Source organism: Gossypium hirsutum, chromosome D07 (genome assembly GCF_007990345.1).
Source record: "Gossypium hirsutum isolate 1008001.06 chromosome D07, Gossypium_hirsutum_v2.1, whole genome shotgun sequence".
NCBI lineage: Eukaryota > Viridiplantae > Streptophyta > Magnoliopsida > Malvales > Malvaceae > Gossypium > Gossypium hirsutum.
Window position 1 is genome coordinate 11,341,415 of NC_053443.1, and position 22,022 is coordinate 11,363,436.

At 30.9% G+C, this 22,022-nt stretch overlaps 2 protein-coding genes across 2 annotated transcripts; both read left to right on the top strand.

Annotated features, from left to right (window-relative positions):
• Nucleotides 1-4,629: 4,629 nt before the first annotated feature.
• On the top strand, nt 4,630-9,018 carry LOC107953976 (endoglucanase 11-like). The gene is made up of 5 exons (NM_001327617.1): nt 4,630-4,839; nt 4,919-5,131; nt 5,212-5,412; nt 5,491-5,748; nt 8,365-9,018. Exons 1-5 carry the CDS (start codon nt 4,630-4,632, stop codon nt 9,016-9,018), a joined length of 1,536 nt encoding a protein of 511 aa, NP_001314546.1.
• A 5,751-nt stretch (nt 9,019-14,769) lies between these two features.
• On the top strand, nt 14,770-17,453 carry LOC107942049 (plant UBX domain-containing protein 4). Its single transcript, XM_041097465.1, has 4 exons — nt 14,770-15,463; nt 15,548-15,839; nt 16,725-16,820; nt 16,913-17,453. The coding sequence occupies exons 1-4, from the start codon at nt 14,961-14,963 to the stop codon at nt 17,294-17,296; spliced, it is 1,275 nt and encodes a 424-aa protein (XP_040953399.1). The 5' UTR covers nt 14,770-14,960; the 3' UTR covers nt 17,297-17,453.
• Nucleotides 17,454-22,022: the final 4,569 nt, after the last annotated feature.

Consider the following 22,022-nt stretch of genomic DNA (forward strand, 5'->3'; position numbering starts at 1 on the left):
AATAACTTCACCAATATGAGCATATCGGCGATTACTAACTCCTATGACTCGAATACACATCAATTCTCGAGCCTCCCTGTTATCTACTACATTCAAATGGGTCCGAGGTTGAATCATTTTTTAAATCTCTTTTTTAATGTAATAAAAGATGAAAAAAAAGAAATATTGTTTGTCAAAAAAAAAGAAGGAAACTCGCAATTGTTTTTTTATTCCCAAGACAATATTTCTTTCCTGTGGTTCTATATTCCTATCATGAAATAATGAATTGAGTTTTTATAGGCATTTTTTATGCCACTATTGAAATAGCCTTTCTGGCTATATTTTCGGCTACCTCGCTCATTTAATAAAGTATTCTGCCTAGTTTAACGACAGCTACCCAATACTCGGGAGATCATTTCCTTGAACCCAAATGTGTTTCTGTAGGTCTTACCGTAATGGGTTTGTAAAAAATTTTACAGAAAATATTTTTTGTATTTTCCTATATTTGTTTCATAAATAACAGTTCGGTCAATAGAAAATGACTTATAGGTCAATGTAAAATAAGTAATTTTTTTTGTAAAATGACTTACCCTTTTGAAAATTTTGAAAAGCGTAAGTCATTTTTCGAGAAAAAGCTCATCTATAGATAATTTTATTTTTATATAAAAATTAACTTAAATCAAGCTTAATATTATTATATTGATAATAATTTTTATTTATATTTTTAATATAAAATATTATATTTTTAATATTATTAAACATACATATTTAATTATTTATATTTAGTCATATAATAAATTATTAATATAATTAATATAATTTATTATTTTAATAAATTATTTAATATTTCAATTATATTTTAATAATAAATTTTTAAAAATAAAATTTTAAATATTAAATATTAATATTTTAATAATAAATATTTATTGCAATTATAAATATATTAATAATAAATATTTTGTAGTATAAATGTTAAAATATGTCATAAGTCTACGTACTCTTCATAAATTTGCAATTTAGTCTCTGTACTTTTATTTTCAAGAATTTAGTACATTTACTTTTCAGATTTGAAAATGAAGTCCAGTTATTGACATTATTCAATTTATTTGTCAACTTTGTTAATGTCACAATTTTAAATAAAAAATAATCGATTGGTAGTCCTGTAACTAAAAAATGACGTTGTAATGAACATGAATTTAATAAAATATTTATAATATATGCAAAAACAATGTAAAATATAAATTTATAAATATAAAATAAACTCAATTAAACAATGAAGTGATAAAAAAAATCTCAAATGTATGTTTGTTTCATTGAATTCAACTTTTATGAAATATTTTTAAGAAATCCGTCAAACAACAGAAAATATTTTACACAGATTCATCCAAACACCAAAAATATTAATTTTTCTAGGAAAATAAGTTATTTTTTAAAAATCATTTTTCGAAAGCTATTTTCAGTGAAACAAGCAAACCCTTAAAAATATTTTGTTTATAAATAAATATTTTTTTAGTTTTGATTGTATTGAACTTTTAATTAAAATGTAAATAGTCGAGCTTAAAGCTTCTTCTTTTTTTTTTATATACAAACTATTCATAACTTCTCTTCGATCGAGAATAAACACACTTCAGCGTGCTTGAACTTACGTTATCTTACATCTAACAACAATATTGATGCCAACCGAGTTAAGACTTAGCCGGCTAGCTAAGCTTAAAGTTAAGTATGTTATGTTAGTTTAATTTTTTTTAAGGTTAAAATATATCATAAATCATTGTACTCTTTATAAAATTGAAATTTAATCACTATATTTTTATTTTTAGAAATTTAGTCCCGATTTCAAATTCAGATTTAACTATTAACACTATTAAAATTATTTTGTTAAATTCAGGTTAATTACAACAGTATTTTAGTTACACGACTATGAAATGAATATTTTTTTATTTCAAAATGACACACTAACAGATTTAACAATGTTAACAATTAGACTTGAATTTTAAAATATGAAAAAAAACGAAATTTTTTAAAATTATAAATATAATGACTAAATTTTAAATTGATGAATAATAACTTTAGTTATGTAGCATATTTCAACCGTTTATAACTACTCCTATCTGGTCCTCATATTCAATGCATATGAAGAGAAAAATAAGAATTTGTAAATAAATATTTATAAAAAAAACTACTCATTCCGATGTATGTTTATATTTAATACTTGTATTTATATTTATTTTGAGAACGCATATATTCATTAATGGTTTTTTCACCATATAAAAATAGAATCAATAAATCATTTTATAATTGTATTAAATTTTAAATGATAAAAATACCGGACGCTAGCCTCGAGATGCATGCGTTATTATATAGAAAGTGTCGGCCATGGAACAAGGCGGCCAACCGGTCCGGTCCATCCATTTATTGCAAATAAATGGCTTTTTCTTCTCATTAGATCACTACGCTTGTTATCTAATATAAAAATATTATTGGATTATTTATTTATATATATTAAAATTAACTTATTTTTAACAATATTATTTTTAATTACCGAAGGTTTAATTTAATGATAAAATTAAAATTTTAACAATTTTGAGATCCTTGATTCAACTTTCATGTAAATTATTAAAGATGTTTGATTTAGGTTGTGTAAAATTATTTAAATTTATTTTGGCCCAAGTTTAGATATATTTTGCTTTATAATAGTTTATTCTATTTATTTGAGTGGGTATTATTTATATTTGTAACTTCAAGAAATTTAATGAAACTAATAATTTCATATGTTTTATAATTAAATTTAAAACATAAGTTTTTTTTATATCATTTGCATATATTTTATAACTAAATTTAAATTGTTACATATTAAATGATAAATTTGACAAATCAAAATTTAAAATATGCCGGTCTAACTCATGCAAGAGTGATCGAATTTGGCAACTTTACATTTGATTTTCTTTTATCATGTATTTGGTTTTGCTGATTTGCTACTTTTTCCACTTAATTTTTAATAATTAGAAAGTATTTAATTATTATTAAGAATTTCATTTAAAATCGATTTTTCAGACTGGCTAGCCATTGTTAGCTTTTAAATGTCAAAAGGAATCTAAAGAATTTTCAGTTTGAATTTGCAGCCAAAATAAGGAGATGAATTTTTTAACAAAAATAATTTATTTATTTATTTAATAATAATCAAAATTTTAATATAAAGAGGGATGAAATTGCAAAAGAGCGAAGTTTCCACAACTGAAATTTCCTGCGTTGGCAGTCTTTATATATTATTATATATTTATAAGCAGCAATCCAGTTATTATGAGCACTGTCGCCATCAATCTGACCTCAGTCTCATAGGAAACAGAGCTGAGATTTTGTTTAACGCTCAAAGCATTAAACAACTAAAACGTTTAAAATTTACTTCATATATTTCCAACTTATTTGGTCCACATGCCCATCAAATCCTTCTACATTAACCTGTTTTTACGATAACAAATAATAAACAATTCCAACCCGGACATTGGACACAATAATTTCCGAATACGATATACATCTAACATGGGATGAAATGATTCACATTTGAACCCCAAAAAATGAAATTATTGATATTTTTTAAATATATAAAGTAAAAGTGTTTTTGAAGTGATTGAATTGATTTTCTAATTCATATCATATAAATCATCTGAGAGAAAAAAAATTAACATTTGAGTTAAAATTTTCGAGAAGTTTGATTTTATCCTCCATTTGAGGTTTTGTTCCTTGATTTTATTGAAAGTGTGAGTATCTCAACAAACAAAGTTATACAAAATTCAAGAGTTTACACACAATTAGCCTCACCCTACAACTCATAGCATATAGGTCATTTGTATGAATTTTTCAGTTCCTACAACTCTCACGTCTTCAGTAAATTCAAGAACTTGTTAGGACCTTCGATAGAGTAGAAAGATAAAATTTCGAGTTAAAATATGTAATAAATTTTTGTACTTTTTCAATAATTTAAAATTTAGTTCTTGTATTTTTATTTTTAAGATTTTAGTTTTTTTTTATTTTTTAAATTTTAAATTTTAAATATATTTGTTAACGTGACAGTTGAAATAAAAAAATAGTCTCTTGATAACCGTGTAATTAAAAAAATGGTAATATAATTAACCTTTGAAAAAAAATCTAGTAATACTAACATCTAGATTTGAAATTTAAAATCTAAAAAATAAATGAATAAAATTTTTGAAAATAAAAGTGTAATGACTAAATTTTTGACAAAGTATAGTACTTATGACATATTTTAACCCAAAATTTAAATAGTAAGAGAACCCAAAATTTCCATCAAATCTCACTTCTTCCACAAAAACTTTCCAATATTCCATTTTTTTTCCCACAGTAGTCCACGCCGGTTCAAACTTACATACAACCCCACTATTAAATACCAGGAAAAAAGCAATAAACCGTTGCTTAAATCACGCTATTTTTTATGATAAACAACAAAAAGAAAAAAAAAGTAACCTCACATGGCCATGAAAATCGCTCACTGAGTCACTGAACTCGAGCCACATTACATAAAAAAACACAAATTTCAAGGCAAAAAAAGCAAAAGGGTGTGCCAATATATAGCTTCCAATAGCTATTTCAGCTACTAAATTTCCCCCTCACACCTAAAGAGAAGTGGGGACAATGGGTGAACAGAGTAAGCTAAGCCTTCGCCATTGTTGCCTCATTCTCTTCTCTGTTCTCACCATTTCCTCCACAACAGCGTTTGATTATGGCGATGCATTAATGAAGAGCCTCCTTTACTTTGAATCCCAACGTTCCGGTCGGTTACCGTACAATCAACGTGTTACTTGGCGAGACCATTCTGGCCTCACCGACGGCTTGGAACAAGGAGTATGTAGCTATACCGCTATAGCACGAATTTAACATTTTACCCAACTTATAAACAGTCTTGTTTTTGTTGCTAATGTAGGTGGATTTAGTCGGAGGATACTACGACGCCGGCGATCACGTCAAATTTGGACTCCCGATGGCTTTCACGGTAACAATGTTGTCTTGGAGTGTTATCGAATACCGGGACCAGATCGCCGATGCCGGTGAATTAGAACATGCTTTAGAGGCAATTAAATGGGGGACAGATTACTTCATTAAAGCACACACCAGCCCAAATGTACTATGGGCGGAGGTATAGTTTCAGGTTCCCTAATTTTGTCTTATTTAAGCTTCATTATTATATCAAACACGTAACGCTCATTGTTGCTATAGGTGGGTGACGGAGACACCGACCATTACTGTTGGCAACGGCCGGAAGATATGACCACTTCACGCCAAGCTTACAAGATCGATGAGAAAAACCCAGGGTCCGATCTCGCCGGTGAGACGGCGGCGGCAATGGCGGCTGCGTCTATCGTGTTTAAGAAAACAAACCCTCATTACTCTCACTTACTCTTGCACCATGCTCAAGAGGTAATTTTAAAAATGACACACCATATACATATGTTTACATGACAGTGATTTTGAATTTTGGGTGTGGTGTTGTTGCAGTTGTTTGAGTTTGGGGATAAGTATAGAGCGAAATATGATGGAAGCATAGGGGTGGTGAAGAGCTACTATGCGTCGGTGAGTGGGTTCATGGATGAGTTGTTGTGGGCGGCTTTGTGGCTGCATGAGGCCACCGACAAGGAAGATTATTACTTGAAGTATGTTATAAACAAGGCTCATTGTTTTGGTGGGATTGGTTGGGCTATATCAGAGTTTAGCTGGGATGTTAAATATGCTGGGGTTCAAGTTTTGGCATCAATGGTAAATTCTCTCATCACTTTCAAATTTTTTTTTCTTCTTTTTTATGTCTAATTATATATGCATTGAACACTTGAATTGGCCTTTTGTTGGGTTTATAATCATTTCATAATTAAAAAACCTAGAAAATTTATTTGATAAGAGTTTTTAATCTCTATGAATAAAATTTAAAGCATAAGTGAAGTTAAAATGTTACTTTAATAGTCAGAAATGAATTACATTTTAATTATATTATTATATTAATTTATAATTTTATTAATTTTAAAAAGGATTAAAAGACCATTTTATCATTCTACCGTGCCCTCCAAAAAATTTTTGGTGTACGCTCTTTTTCCCGAGCTTACAGCAGAACTCCTCTCTTGCCTACCTCTGGTCTATACTCTAGATTCAAATAAAAAAATATTTAAAATATGAAATGCATAGCTTTGAAGATTGTTTGTGGAATTAAAATATATCTTAGATCAACTTGCTTTTTTTTTCTTAATTCCTACATCTTTTACTCTCCCTCTTTTTTGGCTTTTCAATTGTTAACATGAAAACAGGAAAGGGAATTCAATTTAGTTTGAATAGTAGAAGACAAATGAGACCCTAAAACCTTGATGGGTTTCCTTTTTTTTTTCCCTAAATTCAAAGATGCAATAATAGTTTAACTTTGAGACATACACTTCCCACTTTCTTACTTACACACCAAAGTTTCACTGATAGAGTAACCCCTAATTAAGGTATCATCTTCATACACCATTCCGTTACATGTGCCTACGATTATGTATGCATTTTTATATTATATTTTTTTAAAAAGTTATCATAATATCCATGCCAATATATTAGTGCCACGTGGCTTAAAAATAGTGGAACAGGAGCAGTAAGTTGCATGTGCTGTGCTTCAGCAGCACATCGTAGCTATTCCATGATCTGAGGAGGTGGATAGATAAATTAGAAATAAGAGATGGGGAATGGAGAGGAGTAGCAGAGGTGGGGAGTGATGGGTGCTGGGGTTGTTGTCTAAGCTTTTTAAGGTAGGGCCTGGTACATTGACCTGACATCTTGGTCCCACTGCCAACCCAGTGAATGGTTAGAACCCCTCTTTCATTTATAATATGCTATGTTATTTCCATGTTAAAATTGAGTTACTATATATTTAAGGGTAAAATAAAAAAAAAAAAAAAGTCATTCAGCTATTTTAAAACTTTCAAGTTATTGGATTTTTAAAGTCGCTGCTTGTATGATTTTTTCTGTTTGCATCGCCTTCATCAATTGAAAGCTCTTATTCTCCTTCTCTTTTATAGTTAAATTTTTTTCATGAAACAATTTTAATCATTATGAATCTACGAACTAAAACTTAAACAACTTTTTTCTTCGATCTCTAACACTGACTATCAGACCAACTTAGATCTAAAGTAAGTTCTTCTACTCAGTGATAGATACTGACCCACCGTACTAATTGTTGAATCGTCACTAGGAGCTTGCTAGCCGGACTTAAACAAAAATTAACAGTCCAATAACTTTAATAAAAAGTTTCGAATAATTAAGTGACTATTTTATAAATTTTTTAAAATTAAGTGACCAAACTATAAACTCACTAATAATTCAGTGACCTTGAATGTAATTTACCCTGTATTTAATAGTTGCTTGATACAAATTTGGGATATAGTTTGCTGAATCTATACCCTTAATACATCAAGTATTATCTTTAATGGAGATTTGGTTTCTTAACTTTGTTCAATGCTCGAATGAGTTCACAAATTGTCTCATCAGTGTTTGAAAAGGTGAACCATGTGCAACACATAAGGTTGGATTTGAATCCATTCTCTATAGCTTATAGGACATTAATAGGTGAGAATGCTACCACTTGACTCACTTGGTGTTGGGAGTCCAACCCTCGACATAATTCCTAGACTTGAATTTGGTATAATTTAACTCTTTGTTTTTGTAATATCAATAGTTAGGTTAAATAGTTAATACTAACTCATAACACTATTAAAATAAATGATTAAATTATGTTAAATTAAAATATAAGAATTAAATTTTGAATTTGAGTATTACTGAGGCACCAAAACCAAAATTAACCTTTTTGGTTAGACCCACAATTTTTTTTCTTTCATTTTTGCAGTAAATTCTCTCTTAGAGCAGGGTTTCATTAGGGCTTCTGTTATGAGATTTCAATGGTTGATGCAAGTTTAAAAAAAAAAAAAGCATCCAACAACTACAAATTCTAAAATCCATTTTTTCTACTTTGAAATATTGGTCAGAAAACGTCATAAATCTTTGAATTTGTTTACAATTTTGAAGAACTTATCAATTTGTTGGCGAAGCAAAGAGATGCAGAAAATTTAGCCGTGATTATCTGATGCATGGAAGATGCCAATTTGGTCGGTGGTGAAATAGCTTTGTTTTCATACCTCTAATTAAGGGGTCTAACACATTGCAACCAAATAATAGGGGTCCGGACCTACCACATTATGACAAACTTCCATATTATTAGTACAAATTCGAGTGTACTCCAAATGATTTATGTTCATACATTCATAGAGTCTGGGTTCGAACAACATCTGTAATCCTTTCTTTTATTCCAAGTTATAGGTGGTCTCTTTTTAACGAACTTTAATTGTTCTTTTGCAGTTGTTGGAGAAAGCAAAACACGAGCATGAGGGTCACGTTCTAAAGCAATACCGATCCAAAGCCGAGTACTACCTATGCTCGTGTCTCAACAAAAACAACGCCACCAGCGACAACGTCGAACGTACCCCTGGAGGTCTTTTATACATCCGGCAATGGAACAACATGCAATATGTGTCGACAGCGACATTCCTACTCACTGTCTACTCTGACTTTCTCCGCAACTCAAACCAACACCTCCGGTGTCCCACCGGAACAATTGATCCCGAAGAGATCCTAAGTTTTGCCAAATCTCAAGTAGATTACATACTAGGGTCTAACCCTATGAACATGAGTTACTTAGTGGGCTATGGTTCTAAGTACCCTATTAGGGTGCACCATAGAGGTGCCTCCATAGTATCATACAGAGAAAACAAAGGGTTCATTGGTTGCACCCAAGGCTATGACAATTGGTATAGTCGAGTGGAGCCGAACCCCAATGTGTTGGTTGGAGCATTGGTCGGTGGACCAGATTGTCGAGATAATTTCATGGACCAAAGAGATAATTATATGCAGACCGAGGCCTGCACATACAATACAGCACCATTAGTTGGGGTTTTTGCAAGATTGTTGCAATTAGAGGAAAACCTTGAAGTAGAATTGGTTGCCTCTTATTAGATATACAAAATATAATCAAATGATATTATATAGTGTTGGTGGTGAGTATTTTAAGACACCCTTTTTTTTGTGTGGCTGAACTAAAAGGTGTTCAATGCCACTAACTATTTCACCTTCAATTTTGTTGAATGTTTATAATAGTGAAAAAAATATAATGTTCGATATATGTTTTATCTTCTTTTTTTTTTTTTATCTGTCAGTTCGTTTTTAACATGATGGGTTTTTGGTGTTCGACGAATTGTCTAAATGAGCATAGTGTCAACTGTAACTCAATTTCGTTGATCCATTTACTGCCCTTACAAGTTCTCAAGATGAGACGTGTTCATGGCCCGATTGCCTTGGTCCGCTTTGGATTAGATTTGAATTTATAGTTTTTAATTCTAGTTTGGTTTGTTTTACTATTTATAAATAATAAAATTATAAAAAAAAAAGTAATTTCTATTAATTGTTGAGGAAAGGTGAGCTGATGGAGTTGAGTGCTCACTGTAGAGTGCCACTAAGGCAGTAAAATTACCCCTCATATATTTAACAATTTACTAAAAAAATTCTTTGAACCAGTGAACGTGTTCATATTTTAAAAATATTATAGTTTATTTTTACAAATCAATTCGTGACTATTAAAGATGAGATTGGATTAGAGTGAACCAATTCAACCCTTATTATATGGAGTGATTTAATTAAGATTGTGTTGCTGATTTTTAGAGATCATATATTCGATAGATTGTGTTTAGAATGTTTATATTGTAATAGTTATTTTTAAGAAGTTACTTTGTATTCACTTATATTTTATGTTAGAAAACCGAAATTGATATATGCTATGAAACTTGTCCAAGTTATTTTTGAGAGTTTATTGAGAACACTTTAATTTATTCATTGAATAACTGTTTTCTGAGAGTGCAAAGTGAATTGTAAACATTGAGTATTTATTGCCCAAGTTCTTAGGAGAGGATTTGGAGATGAGTGTTCTAGCATTCAGGTATAAACTTGAGATCTCTATACTTACAGAGTGATAGAGTGTGCGGTTCAATTGTTGTATTGGTGAATAAAGAGAGCAAAATTACTCACTAAATTAAGTTTTGCACAATTTTTGCAGTACCAAACCATAGTGATCATTGTAGTCAAACACTTTTATTAATTATCTTGATTTTCAATTAACAACAACTATAAATAGCAACATTAATGTCTATACATTTTTGATAATTAATTTTTTTTTAAAAAACATAGAATAGAGAAGGGAGCTTTTTGCCGCAGGCTTACAAAATTTCTAGAATTGGATCTTGGTCTAGCTTGGTGTGACACTGAATACATTTACTCATGAGTCATAAATCGTAATCCAATTCAATGACCCCAACCTTTAATTTAGTAGGATAAGTATAGAACAACTGATTTTTTAGTGGTGTTGGAAATAATAATTTTGGGATCATAATTTTGATTAGTAAATTAGTAAATATTATATATTTAATATTTACGTGCTTATTATAATGCCGTTTTAGAGTTGAGTTTGATAATTTTGATGTTTGACTAGTTAATTAAGAAAAAAAATAATTAAATCGTAAAAATTGTAAAAGTTAATTGCTATCGTAATTGAAAGGTTTTACGTAGAAATTAGACCCTATTAGTTTAAGTGCACGGTAAGTGCTTTCTAATTAATAAAATTATGTTAAAAATGTTATTATTATAATTTAGTAAAAACATAAACAAAAAGGAAAAGAATTACCGTCTTTTAGTTTTGCTTTCTTCCACCGGCCAACCTAGAGAAAAAGAAGAACCACCATTGTTGAGAGCTTCAAAAACAATCGGCTTTGCATGTAAGTTGATTCTAAGTCTGTTTAATTTAGCTAATTCAGGGTCTATTTCGTAAAACTATCAAAAGTTTGAAACTTTTCATTAATGGTTTTTAGATGTTTATGAGGTTAAATGATAGATTTATGAGATTGGTTGTTAAATAGGACTATTTTGTAAAGTAATTTTAGTTAATTTTGAGTTTAGGGATTAAATTGATAAAATATTGAATTTAACAAGGAATTTTTGTAAAATTTAGTTACTTAGGGGTTGTTAAGGGGACTATATTGAATTTGGCACTAAGGTTTTGGCTTAATTGTGAAAAATATGTAAGTTTCAGTTTTAGGGACTAAATTAAATAAAATGTAAAAGTTTAAGGTAATAATGTAAAATATTACTTAAGGGTCATGTGCATGCATTTTGACATTACAAGGTAATTGAAGTCGATAATTGAATTAAGTTATACTATAGATTAAGAAATAGATCAACAAGATAGACAAACGCGAAAAAGGAAAATTTATTAAGTAGTCCTTGGTTTCGTGTTTGTTGTTGATTCGATTTAGGTAAGTTCGTATAACTTTTAGTTTGAATTATAATTGACTTGAGATTTGGTATGTATGTATATCTGGTAATGAGTGGTTATGGAATGATAATTTTGAATGCTAGATGGACTAAATTGTGAATTATGGTATAAATGAGATATATGATTGGAAAATGGGAATTTATACGGCTGAATTGATGAATATGTTATAATGTTTAAGGACTAAAAATATGGATATGAATTAAGGGCCGTACGAACTTTGTGAATGACTAGGATGTAAATGACATGTCATTAGAGTTATTACTGTTTCGAGTGTTGGTTTTGAATGTTTTACCGATGGCTAAGGTCCTGCATTTGTTGTAGATTCTTCACAGCTCGTGTGAGCAGTATCGTGTAATGTTATCATCTCGACCCATAGCTCGTGTGAGCAAGCCCATTTTCGCAGCTTGTGTGAGCATTATATTCACAACTCATGTAAGCATCTCTATCCTTAGTATCCAATGTTATTTCGCTATAGTTCATGAGGTAAAAGCAGGACATATGGAATGGAAATGATAGTATAATTTGTTATAAGTGGATGGTGACATATGTACACTTGAATATGGTTCATAAGCATCGCAATGTTTTTATGTTTATATTGTGAAGGAATTAACCTTGTCGGTATGTGATTTGCATAGGCTATTAAAGAATACCATGTTACTTAATTGTATAAGTCGTATGTTCAATGCTTGAGTTACATTAGACTCGAGTAAGTTATGTTAAATTTTGTATGAATTTACTAAGCATTGAATTGCTCACATTTGCTTTGTTTAATTTCTTGTAGATCATCAGAAGTTTTATAATCAGTTGGAATCAAGTCGGAACTCACACTATCGGTTCAACGACGATAATAATTATACTATCGGAAGTTATTGAGACTAATTTGTTATTGTATAAAATAAATTTAAATGATTACTTAACAAACTATATTAAGCTCGTTAGGATGAAAAATATACGTATATAGTTATTCAAGGCTTGATTAAATCTTGAAGGCATACATGTCTTCAACTTCAAGAAAACATTACTCTTTTACGTTGGAAGACAAAATTTAGCTTTTATCAACCTTTTCGATTTAGAGATTTTTTTTAAAAGTTGGGGTTTATGTTATTTAATTTAAAAATAATTATAATTTTTTAAAAAGATATAAATGTTTTTATAATAATAATTTTTATTTTTTTAAATGTTTAATTTTAAATATTTTCTAATAAGTTGATATTTAATTTATTCATGACATCGATTTAGTTAAAAACTTAAATAGTACTAGATTATGGTACAATCAGTAAAATATATATATACAAAACATGGTTTTAATTGAAATGCCAAAATAGAAATGTTTAGTGTGTGTTATTTATTAGATTTAAATTATTTATTTTATAGATTTTATACATAAAAAATAAAAAAAAAAGTTACACTCATCGTAGTATCTTTTATTTTTTTTAAAAAAAGAATGAATTTTTAATAAAATTTTAAGTAAATTGGTGTTTGATTAATTAATAATACCAACTCAGCTCAATTAAGGATTTATTTAATTTATATTATTTGTAGTTGTAATTATTGTTTTTCTTTAATTAATTTTTAGGAAAGAAAGAGAGCATAGCTCTTAAAACAATAGTGTTTCTACAACACAATCTCTCTACTTTAAAACTAATTAAAATAAAGATATAATTAATTGATAGTTAATAATAAATAGACAAAGTATTAAAATTAAAAATAATTAATAATGGGGTAAACTACAAAAATAGTCACTTTTGTTTGCCTCAGGTTACATTTTAATCACTTATGTTTGAAATGTTACATTTTAGTCACTTATGTTATTATTTTGTTACGAAGTGATCACTCTTCCGTTAAGTTCCGTTATCTCCCTAACGGTAATCCTACGTGGCAGTCTAACTAGATTTTATGTGCCAACTTGGATTTCCTAATGGAATGAGAATAGATTTTTAATTAAATAAATTTAATTAATTAAAAAATTTAAACCCTAAATCTTAGTTAAAAAACCGTTCATCTCCCCCACTTGCGTTTTTGCATCTTTAATTTCTTGATTAATTGGTGAGTTCTTTTCATTCTTCAATCACTTAATGCATCGTTTTGTTTCTTTAATGTTTAATGTTATATTGAATTCATTGTTAAAGATTGTTTATTTGGCCTATTCTTTGAATGAGAGACACATGGATTTTAAGTTTTGAATTCACTGTTTAAGTGTCTCAAAAGCTTGAATTCCCAGCTTTTTTTTTAAACTTTACCGGGGTTAACAATTTTTTTTAAAGCCTGAACTTCTTTTTTTTTGCCATTGATGTAGGGTGTTGGAATTCACTGTTTAACGATTCCCAGTTATTAAAGCATGAATTCACTGTTAAAGCGTCTCAAAAGCTATGAACTCTTTTTTTGCCATTGATGTAGGGTGTTGGAGATTCATACTAATTTACATTTGATTTAAGTTTTTAGAAAAATGAGTAATTTTTTAGGGCCAGAATGGATCCCTCAAAGCAAGAAACAAACTAAAAAAAAAAGTTTTTAAACCGATGGCTAGGAAGGAAACCCAAGAATTCCAATTTGTTGTTTACAATACCATGACTCAGCAAAAAGAGGTTTTCAAGCCCAAAACCCCTGGAACAGTTCACATGTATGTCTGCGGTGTCACTGCCTATGATTTCAGTCACCTTGGCCATGCTCGTGCTGCCGTTTCCTTTTATGTCCTTTACAGGTGCATAATTTGTCTTAGAGAAACCCCTTAAAGAAAATTAAAAAAAGGGGGAGATGAACGGTTTTTTAACTAAGATTTAGGGTTTAAATTTTTTAATTAATTAAATTTATTTAATTAAAAATCTATTCTCATCCCATTAGGAAATCTAAGTTGGCACTTAAAATCTAGTTAGACTGCCACGTAGGATTACCGTTAGGGAGATAACGAAACTTAATGGAAGAGTGATCATTTCGTAACAAAATAATAACATAAATGACTAAAACGTAACATTTCAAACATAAGTGACTAAAATGTAACACGAGACAAACAAAAGTGACTATTTTTGTAGTTTACCCTTAATAATTAAATAAAAAAAATTCTTAAATATAAAATTTTATTTAGTCATTGTTTATAAAATAAATTGTTAAAAGATATTTATTTTTTAAAAGGGATTCAAACTGAAAATTTAAGAATATTAAAAAATAATATAAATTTATTAAAAAATATTTTATGGAATACCTAAAAATTATTCATAATTCTTCTCTAACCTACAGTTCAAAAGAACTGTAGTTTATATTAATAATTAATCAATATTTTTAATAAAAGAACTATAGTTTATATTAAAACAATGCAATTCAATGCACTCAAACTACAGTTCTTTTACACGATAAATATAATAAATACTTTTTGGCCAAAAAAAAAACTCCATGGATAAGTATAATACTAAATCTTAAAGGGAAAACGCAGTCGTTTTGGAGACTCCAAGTTGCAAACGGAAAAACGCAGAGATGAAAATCTACTCAAAATCAAATACAAAGCGAAGCGCTTTAGTTAAAAGGAGACGAAAACTAATTCAGTGAGTTCATTGATTCCTCTAAACTCAGAGAAAATTCGACAATGGAGCACGAAACACATCGGCAAGGAAACCCTACTGACCCAAACGCCGATCAAAACGCTGCTTTGATCAATTCTTTCATTGAAATCACTTCTTCTTCTAAAGAAGAAGCCCTTTTCTTTTTGGAATCTCATCAGTGGGACTTAGACGCCGCCGTTTCGACTTTCCTTGACAGCAATTCTACCGCCGCACTACAACAACCACCGATCGCACCACCTGTTTCTGGCGCTGGTGGTGTTAACAACTCTGCTTCTCCTTCACAGTCCGATTCCCCTGATTACTCTCCCTCTCAATCGCCTTCTCGCTCTCGTTCTCCTTCTCCTGCTCGACCGGCTCGTCCTCCTTATGCGCTTCGGTCGCGCCGTAACGATAAGAAGCCGTCTGGTAGCGGTGGGAATAACGCTCGTGGAGTTCGAACCCTAGCTGATCTGAACCGGACACCTCCTGGTGGGTCCGATAGTGATTCTGATGAAGGACAGGATTATTTCACCGGCGGTGAAAAAAGGTTTAATTTCTTACTTTGGATTTTAATTTTTTTTGTTAGGGAAATATAATTTTTTTTTTAAATTCCTTATTTGGGAATGAGCAGTGGGATGGTGGTTCGAGATCCTTCGAAGCATCGTGATGTGGATTCGATTTTTAATCAAGCGAGACAAGCTGGAGCGGTTGAAGGATCTGACGATTACTTCCGGCCATCGTCTTCGAACACGAGAAGCTTCAGTGGGACGGCGAGATTACTCTCCGGAGAAACCGTGGCACCTCCTCCTCCTCCGCCACCTGAAGTTGTCACTCACAATATTACTTTTTGGAGGAATGGTTTTACAGTTGATGATGGGCCTTTGCGTCAGCTGGATGATCCTGCCAATGCTACCTTCTTGGAGGTAAATACTAATATATTCTGATATTTTATATATATGCATTGTATATATATTTGCTTTTTTGATGAATTACAAGGCTTTAGTTCTTAGGTATATTGTATATATATTTGTGTTTGGTAATTTCAAGAATTTAGCTGTCAAAGACTTTAGGATTGTGTCCTTTAGATGTTTGGATTTTATATCAATTAGCTTTTGAGATGTAATGTTGTGACAGTTTCTCGGGACTAAAGCTTTTTGGGTTTTACCTGCCTTTTTAGGTGTTTTGCTCTTAGTCGATTCGATATTTGATTTTGGACCTTGGGTTTATTTGCTGCTATTTCTCTATGTTTGTTAGTTGATTCAGCAGTTGAGTAATGGAAGTTTCATTCATAGAAATCGAGGTGGTTACATGTTTGAATAATCTTTTAGCTTTCAAGATAAGTTCCATCTTAAAATGTTATGCTTGTGAGTTTGCTTCTCTGCCTGTGCTTCTTGTTCAGTATCTCCTTACACTAAAATTGAGGCGATTACATGTTTGAACAATCTTTAGCTTTTGAGATATGTTCGATTTTAAAATGTTATGCGTGCGAGTTTGCATCTCTGCCAATGCTTCTTGTTCGTATTTGCTTACTCTAGAATTGAGCTGATTACATGTTTGAACAATCTTTAGCTTTCGAGGTAAGTTTGGTTTTAAAATGTTATTCATGTGAGTTTGCTTCTCTGCCTGTGCTTCTTGTTCAGTATAGAATGCTATATGCTTACTGTAAAATTAAGGTTATTACATGTTTGGATAAGCTTCATTTCGAGAGAAGGTTGGTTTTCAAGTGTTATGCATGTGAGTTTGCATCTCTGCCAGTGCTTGTTCGTATAGATTGCTTTATGCTTACTCCTAACCATACTTCAATGCAGAGTGTGATGGGGTCTCAATGTCCAAAAGAGCTCGAACCAGCTGATCCAAGAACAAAAGTGGATCTTCACCTCTTTAGACGGGATGAAAACTATTCCGTGCGTCCTTTATTTCTCCTCTTATAAGTTATTCGTATCTATTCTTTTGCCTGTTTCTGCATTTACGTTCCTTTCATACTTTTTTTTTGCAGGAACCAAAGAGACGCCAAAGCGCGTTTCAAGGTGTTGGAAGAACCCTAGGAAGTACCAGCCCTAGCACTACCCCCTCTGAGTCAACTACTGCAGCCGGTAATATCACCACTGCACCAGCGCCATCAATGGGCCTGGTTGTGGATACATCATTGCCAACAACCTCTATTCAGCTGAGGTTATCGGATGGTACGCGCATGATCTCACGATTCAATCACCATCATACGATCAGAGACATCCGTGGCTTCATCGATGCATCACAGCCTGGCGGAGCAACAAACTATCAGTTACAGACAATGGGGTTCCCTCCTAAACAGCTCACTGATTTGGACCAAACAATAGAGCAAGCCGGCATTGCTAACTCTGTTGTTATCCAGAAATACTAGCCCAAGGTTTTATTTATATTTTTATTTTTCCCCTTTGTTTCCCATTTTATTTCAATGACTCCATGCAAAACATTATGTGCACATTGAACATTATTCACGAAACTTTGCCCTCTTTATGTTAGAATTGTTTTAGTTGCTATAATAGCAACATTGTCAACTAATGGTTGTTGGAAGCAAGACGGTGGAAGAAGGAATCGGTTGGTCCGGTGGTCTGACTGCTTATATATATAACTGGATGTTAATCAAATTGTTTCAAACTGGGCTGGGTTGAATCGAGTGTTTGTGTTTAAATGAGGGTTGTTATTTGAAATATGTATTGGGCCTATTATTTTAAAAGTTTAGCTCAAATTTTACATTTCAACCCAACCCAAAAACTTTACATCTTTGGAATAAAAAAACTACAGCTGGTAATTTTTAATTATTTAATTGCCGCTATTTGCAATTTATTTTCAGCTGTACGAATTTGATCTTCTTAACTGCATTTTCTCAAAATGTAGTCAAACCAATCAGATTTTTAAAATGTACCGATTTAATATAGTTTAAAACAAATCTGTATGTTTTTTGTTAGATTTATTGTTCAGTTACTTCCTTCATTTATTTATTTTAATTATTTGTGTTTATATTTTTCTATAAATTTATAGGTTTTTCAATTTTTTGTTTAAAAAGCTTGAAAATTCCAACATGGTTAAACTTGATTGAATCAAAAACTCAATTTAATGGTTGAAACTAATACACTAAACTGGCTAAGATGTCTAATAATTTGACAAAATCATTTGATGAGTTGGATTTAGCTTCAACTCCATTTCATCTTTTGTCTGAACAAAACAATTGATATTTAATAAAATGTTGAAAAGTTAAAATCTTGATTAATAGTTCAAGTGCATTAAATATTATAAATTTAGATTCTGAAAATATATTATCAATTGATTTACCAGTTAATATACACAATAGCAATTTCATTAATTTTGAAGACCCCAATGAAATGGAATTTCCAAACAAAGTAAAGTCATTTATTACCGAATCGGAATAAATCCTACCCGATTCACGATGATATTAAAAAAAAAAAGAACATTAATTGTATGGTTGTTGGTATGTAATAATGTTGCTATTAAAACCCACCATTAAAGACCTGGTCACAGTGAGTCAGGAACTGAGTGAACCCGCCTTGAAACACACTCTCCACACATTTAAAAAAAAAAAAAAACCAATTTCAAAAACGTAACACACACACACACATTGGGTTTCGTGTTTTAGCTTTGAATTCCAAATCAGAATCGCATTCAGTGCCAAGCAAGTAACAAGAAAAAATATGATGGTTCACAAAGCTGCAATAATATTCTCTCATCGTTCATTTTCCTAATTAAACTGGGTTCAAAGCAAATTACGTTGAAACTACGTTCATGTACATATGATTATATGCATATTATTTAAGAAAAATCTCGAGTTTAATCTATTAAATCCATGTCTACCTTCTGTACAATATCTCTAAAGCCTTCTAAACAAACTAATTCAAGGTATAATAATTTGTGATATCGTCACTGATATCATCCAAAAAGATGCTTATACAGCATTTTAATAAAAAAAGAAAAGAAATAGAGAGAGATATTATCTGCAACTTTTTTTGTTCTTGAATTTCATCGCTTGTTGTGTAATGGATTCGAACCAGTTGGAACCCTTCGTTTTTCTTCACCGAATTGCATGCTGCTGGGTGGTTGGCCTTTGAAACCGGTTGGTTGAAAAACATGTCGACGAGGTTGTCTGCTATGTGAAACAGTACTACCAGATGATGCTGTTTTGATCTTGGAAGTAAACAAGAAGAAAATAAGAACAATGGAGCAAAGCTGAAAGCGATTCATGGTGTTTTCTTTTGAGAGGGATTTCAAGGTACTATAATGGTAAAAGCCAGGGTTGATATTATTATATAATATATAGAGCATAGCATATTGGTCCATATATGTTATATATAATTGGTGATTTTTATGTTTGTGGTAGGGTCATGGGATTGGTCACCGTTGGATTAAGATCATGTGGTAGAAAAACGTGGTGACTGGCTGTGACGGTGGGGTGCGGTGGTTGCACCATTGAATAAGGGGGTGGTGGGAGGGTGGATAATGACACTTGAAATTTTCCACATATAAATTCTTATGTGAGGAAAAGAAAAAAAACACTTGGAGTGGAGGGGAAGTGAAGGGATTTGCCATTGTTGTGACTTTGAATTTCCTATGTCTACCATCTTTTCTTCTCTACTACATTTTGGTTATTAGACACCGATCAAAAATTAGAGTTTTAATGATGCATTATTATTTGATTCGTTAACATTATATAAAATATAAAGGTTAAAATTAAAATTACTCTCAAAAGCTCTATTAATTTTATGATCCACCACTTCACTCTTTCTCCAACTTATCATTACCAAGTTTAATTTTTGTCTCAACCTTCTTTTGGTACATTCCATTAAGAGGTACTTGCAATGAATTTAAGGTTCCAACTTCAGTATTTACAACATTTTCTTTATATTGATAGAGTATAAGCTTGCCCAAAAGTAATTGCAGCAGCATGAATGCATAAAATTTGTCAAAATAAAGATGGAAAAGATCTGGGTATTTCTTACAAATAAAAAATTGACAAGTGTTGTCTTATAATTGTTGGGATTTCCCCAACAACGCTCATCCCCATTACTATATATATATGCTTCTGGAAGAACATTCAACTGCCAAAAAACCAGTTGAAAAACCCTAGCTTTCATGACCATGTTAAAAAAATCATATATACAATAACAACCTTTTTATCTTTATTTTAGTCTTGTTGAAGTCTTTTCAATTCTTACTAAATAAGTCTATAAAGTGTTGTTGGTATAGAGTCAGTAATCCCTTTAACAAATCTTTAACAAGTATGCTTAAGTATCTAAATATTCGATTAAAAAACCGAATCACATACATTGCACATAGTTGACTTGAACTTGTATCTTATAGCATGTAGGTTAATTATGAGGGAGAACGCTAACAACTTTGATTGGTAGGTTCGGACCATCAACAAGTCTCATTAGTATGTATATTCATACTCTATCCGTCCCACTAAAATCTATCATATTTTAACTTTTGATGGCCAAATTTTTAAATTTTAGATTTCCTTTTATTTAAGATTTATTATCGATAAAAAATACAAAAAATATATTTTAAAAACTTTAATGAAATAATTTTTAAATATCTTGCTCATATAATTAATTATAATATTTAACATAATTAGCACCAAAGTTTAAAATTTTGATCTAGAAAGATATAAAATGACATTTTAATTGAGATAAATGAAAATATTATAATTATTGATATTGAGTACAACAAGGGAAGAGGACAAGAAGGAACAAGGACAAGATCAAGGTGGTGCAATAGAGACTAGTTCACCTGTAGAGGCTGAAAGTCGAAACAATGATAAGAGAACAGGCCGATTGAAAGGGCAAGTGCTAAAAGTAACTTTAATGTGCTAAAAGGTCGATCCCTTGTTCATAGTTTTCTAGGGTATCTATAGGAAATGTCCATTTACCCATCGATATGATATGGCTAGATAAACGACCAATCCCGTTAAATGCGTAATGGATAATCATAGGCACGTATCATAGGATTCTATCAATATAAGTGACCTCTGCTAGACGTGTAAACGTCTAGAGTAGAAATACTACAACAAAAAGATATAAAATAGAATAGCGGTGTCCACAAGTATATAGGTTAAATTGTAATATAGTAAAGTTTACAACGAAACATTTCGAAAAATATTCCGAGGATCGTACCCAAAGGAGGTTGAGTAAAACTAAAATTACTTTCTACACTAACAGAGCTAAACAATACTAATCTAAACTTATAGCACTATAAGCAGAAATAAAATTTAGTAACAAAAATAACATAAGACGAATAAGAATAAATTAACAATTGAAATTAACTCAGATAACAAACATAAGATTAACTCATGTCAATGTTCATAATTAACTTCAGAACTCGGGTTTTAATGAATTAGCTAATAATTACCTCTTGGTCTCTAACTACTTAATTAATTGACAAAAACCACTTATCTCTCAACCTCGCAATTTAAACCGAGTCAAGTTAAGCGGTGCTCGATAAACTATTCTTTCGACCTCATTTACATAAATTACTTTTACGATCGTCAATCCTAGGGTTTAAGTGTATATAATTTAAATCAACTAATTTTAAGGCAAACCCTAATTTTTTAGTTAATTAATCCCACCTCCAATCATTAATCTCCCTATGGGGTTTAGCTACTTATACATCTAGAAACAAAATTCCCTAAGTTTAATTTAAACATGCAAAGCACGAATTATAAAGTCGTCGATATTGGATGCGCTTGGAAGTCAAAAACCTTTTACCAGTTGTCGAGATAACACTGATTGCAATTGAAAACCAAAGAAAAATTATAAAGTACTAAAGAAACAAAAGCTTCAATCGAGATCAAATCCAAGTCTGAAAACAGTAATAAAAATTCTATGAAATCTCAAGCTAAATTAAAATTAAAACTAAAAATCGTAAAACTACTCTAGAAACGACCCCTTAACTAAACCTAAAACATTACTATATATAGGCAATTGTAGCTTCCCAAAGTAGGTTAAATACATGCCATTAAGCTGAATAAAATATATTGTACAAATAAAAACACCCTTGGCAATATTTTGGCCCTTATCATACCGGTGTAGCGACACTAAACATCAAATGGGACTTCT

What these genes read in the sequence shown, in the direction of transcription:
- LOC107942049 (XM_041097465.1), top strand. Translation starts at nt 14,961, where the DNA reads ATGGAGCACGAAACACATCGGCAAGGAAACCCTACTGACCCAAACGCC. An exon ending in TTCACCGGCGGTGAAAAAAG is followed by an intron (nt 15,464 to 15,547) that starts GTTTAATTTCTT and finishes GGGAATGAGCAG; the next exon opens with TGGGATGGTGGTTCGAGATC. An exon ending in CCAATGCTACCTTCTTGGAG is followed by an intron (nt 15,840 to 16,724) that starts GTAAATACTAAT and finishes ACTTCAATGCAG; the next exon opens with AGTGTGATGGGGTCTCAATG.
- LOC107953976 (NM_001327617.1), top strand. Translation starts at nt 4,630, where the DNA reads ATGGGTGAACAGAGTAAGCTAAGCCTTCGCCATTGTTGCCTCATTCTC. An exon ending in CAAATGTACTATGGGCGGAG is followed by an intron (nt 5,132 to 5,211) that starts GTATAGTTTCAG and finishes TTGTTGCTATAG; the next exon opens with GTGGGTGACGGAGACACCGA. An exon ending in TTCAAGTTTTGGCATCAATG is followed by an intron (nt 5,749 to 8,364) that starts GTAAATTCTCTC and finishes GTTCTTTTGCAG; the next exon opens with TTGTTGGAGAAAGCAAAACA.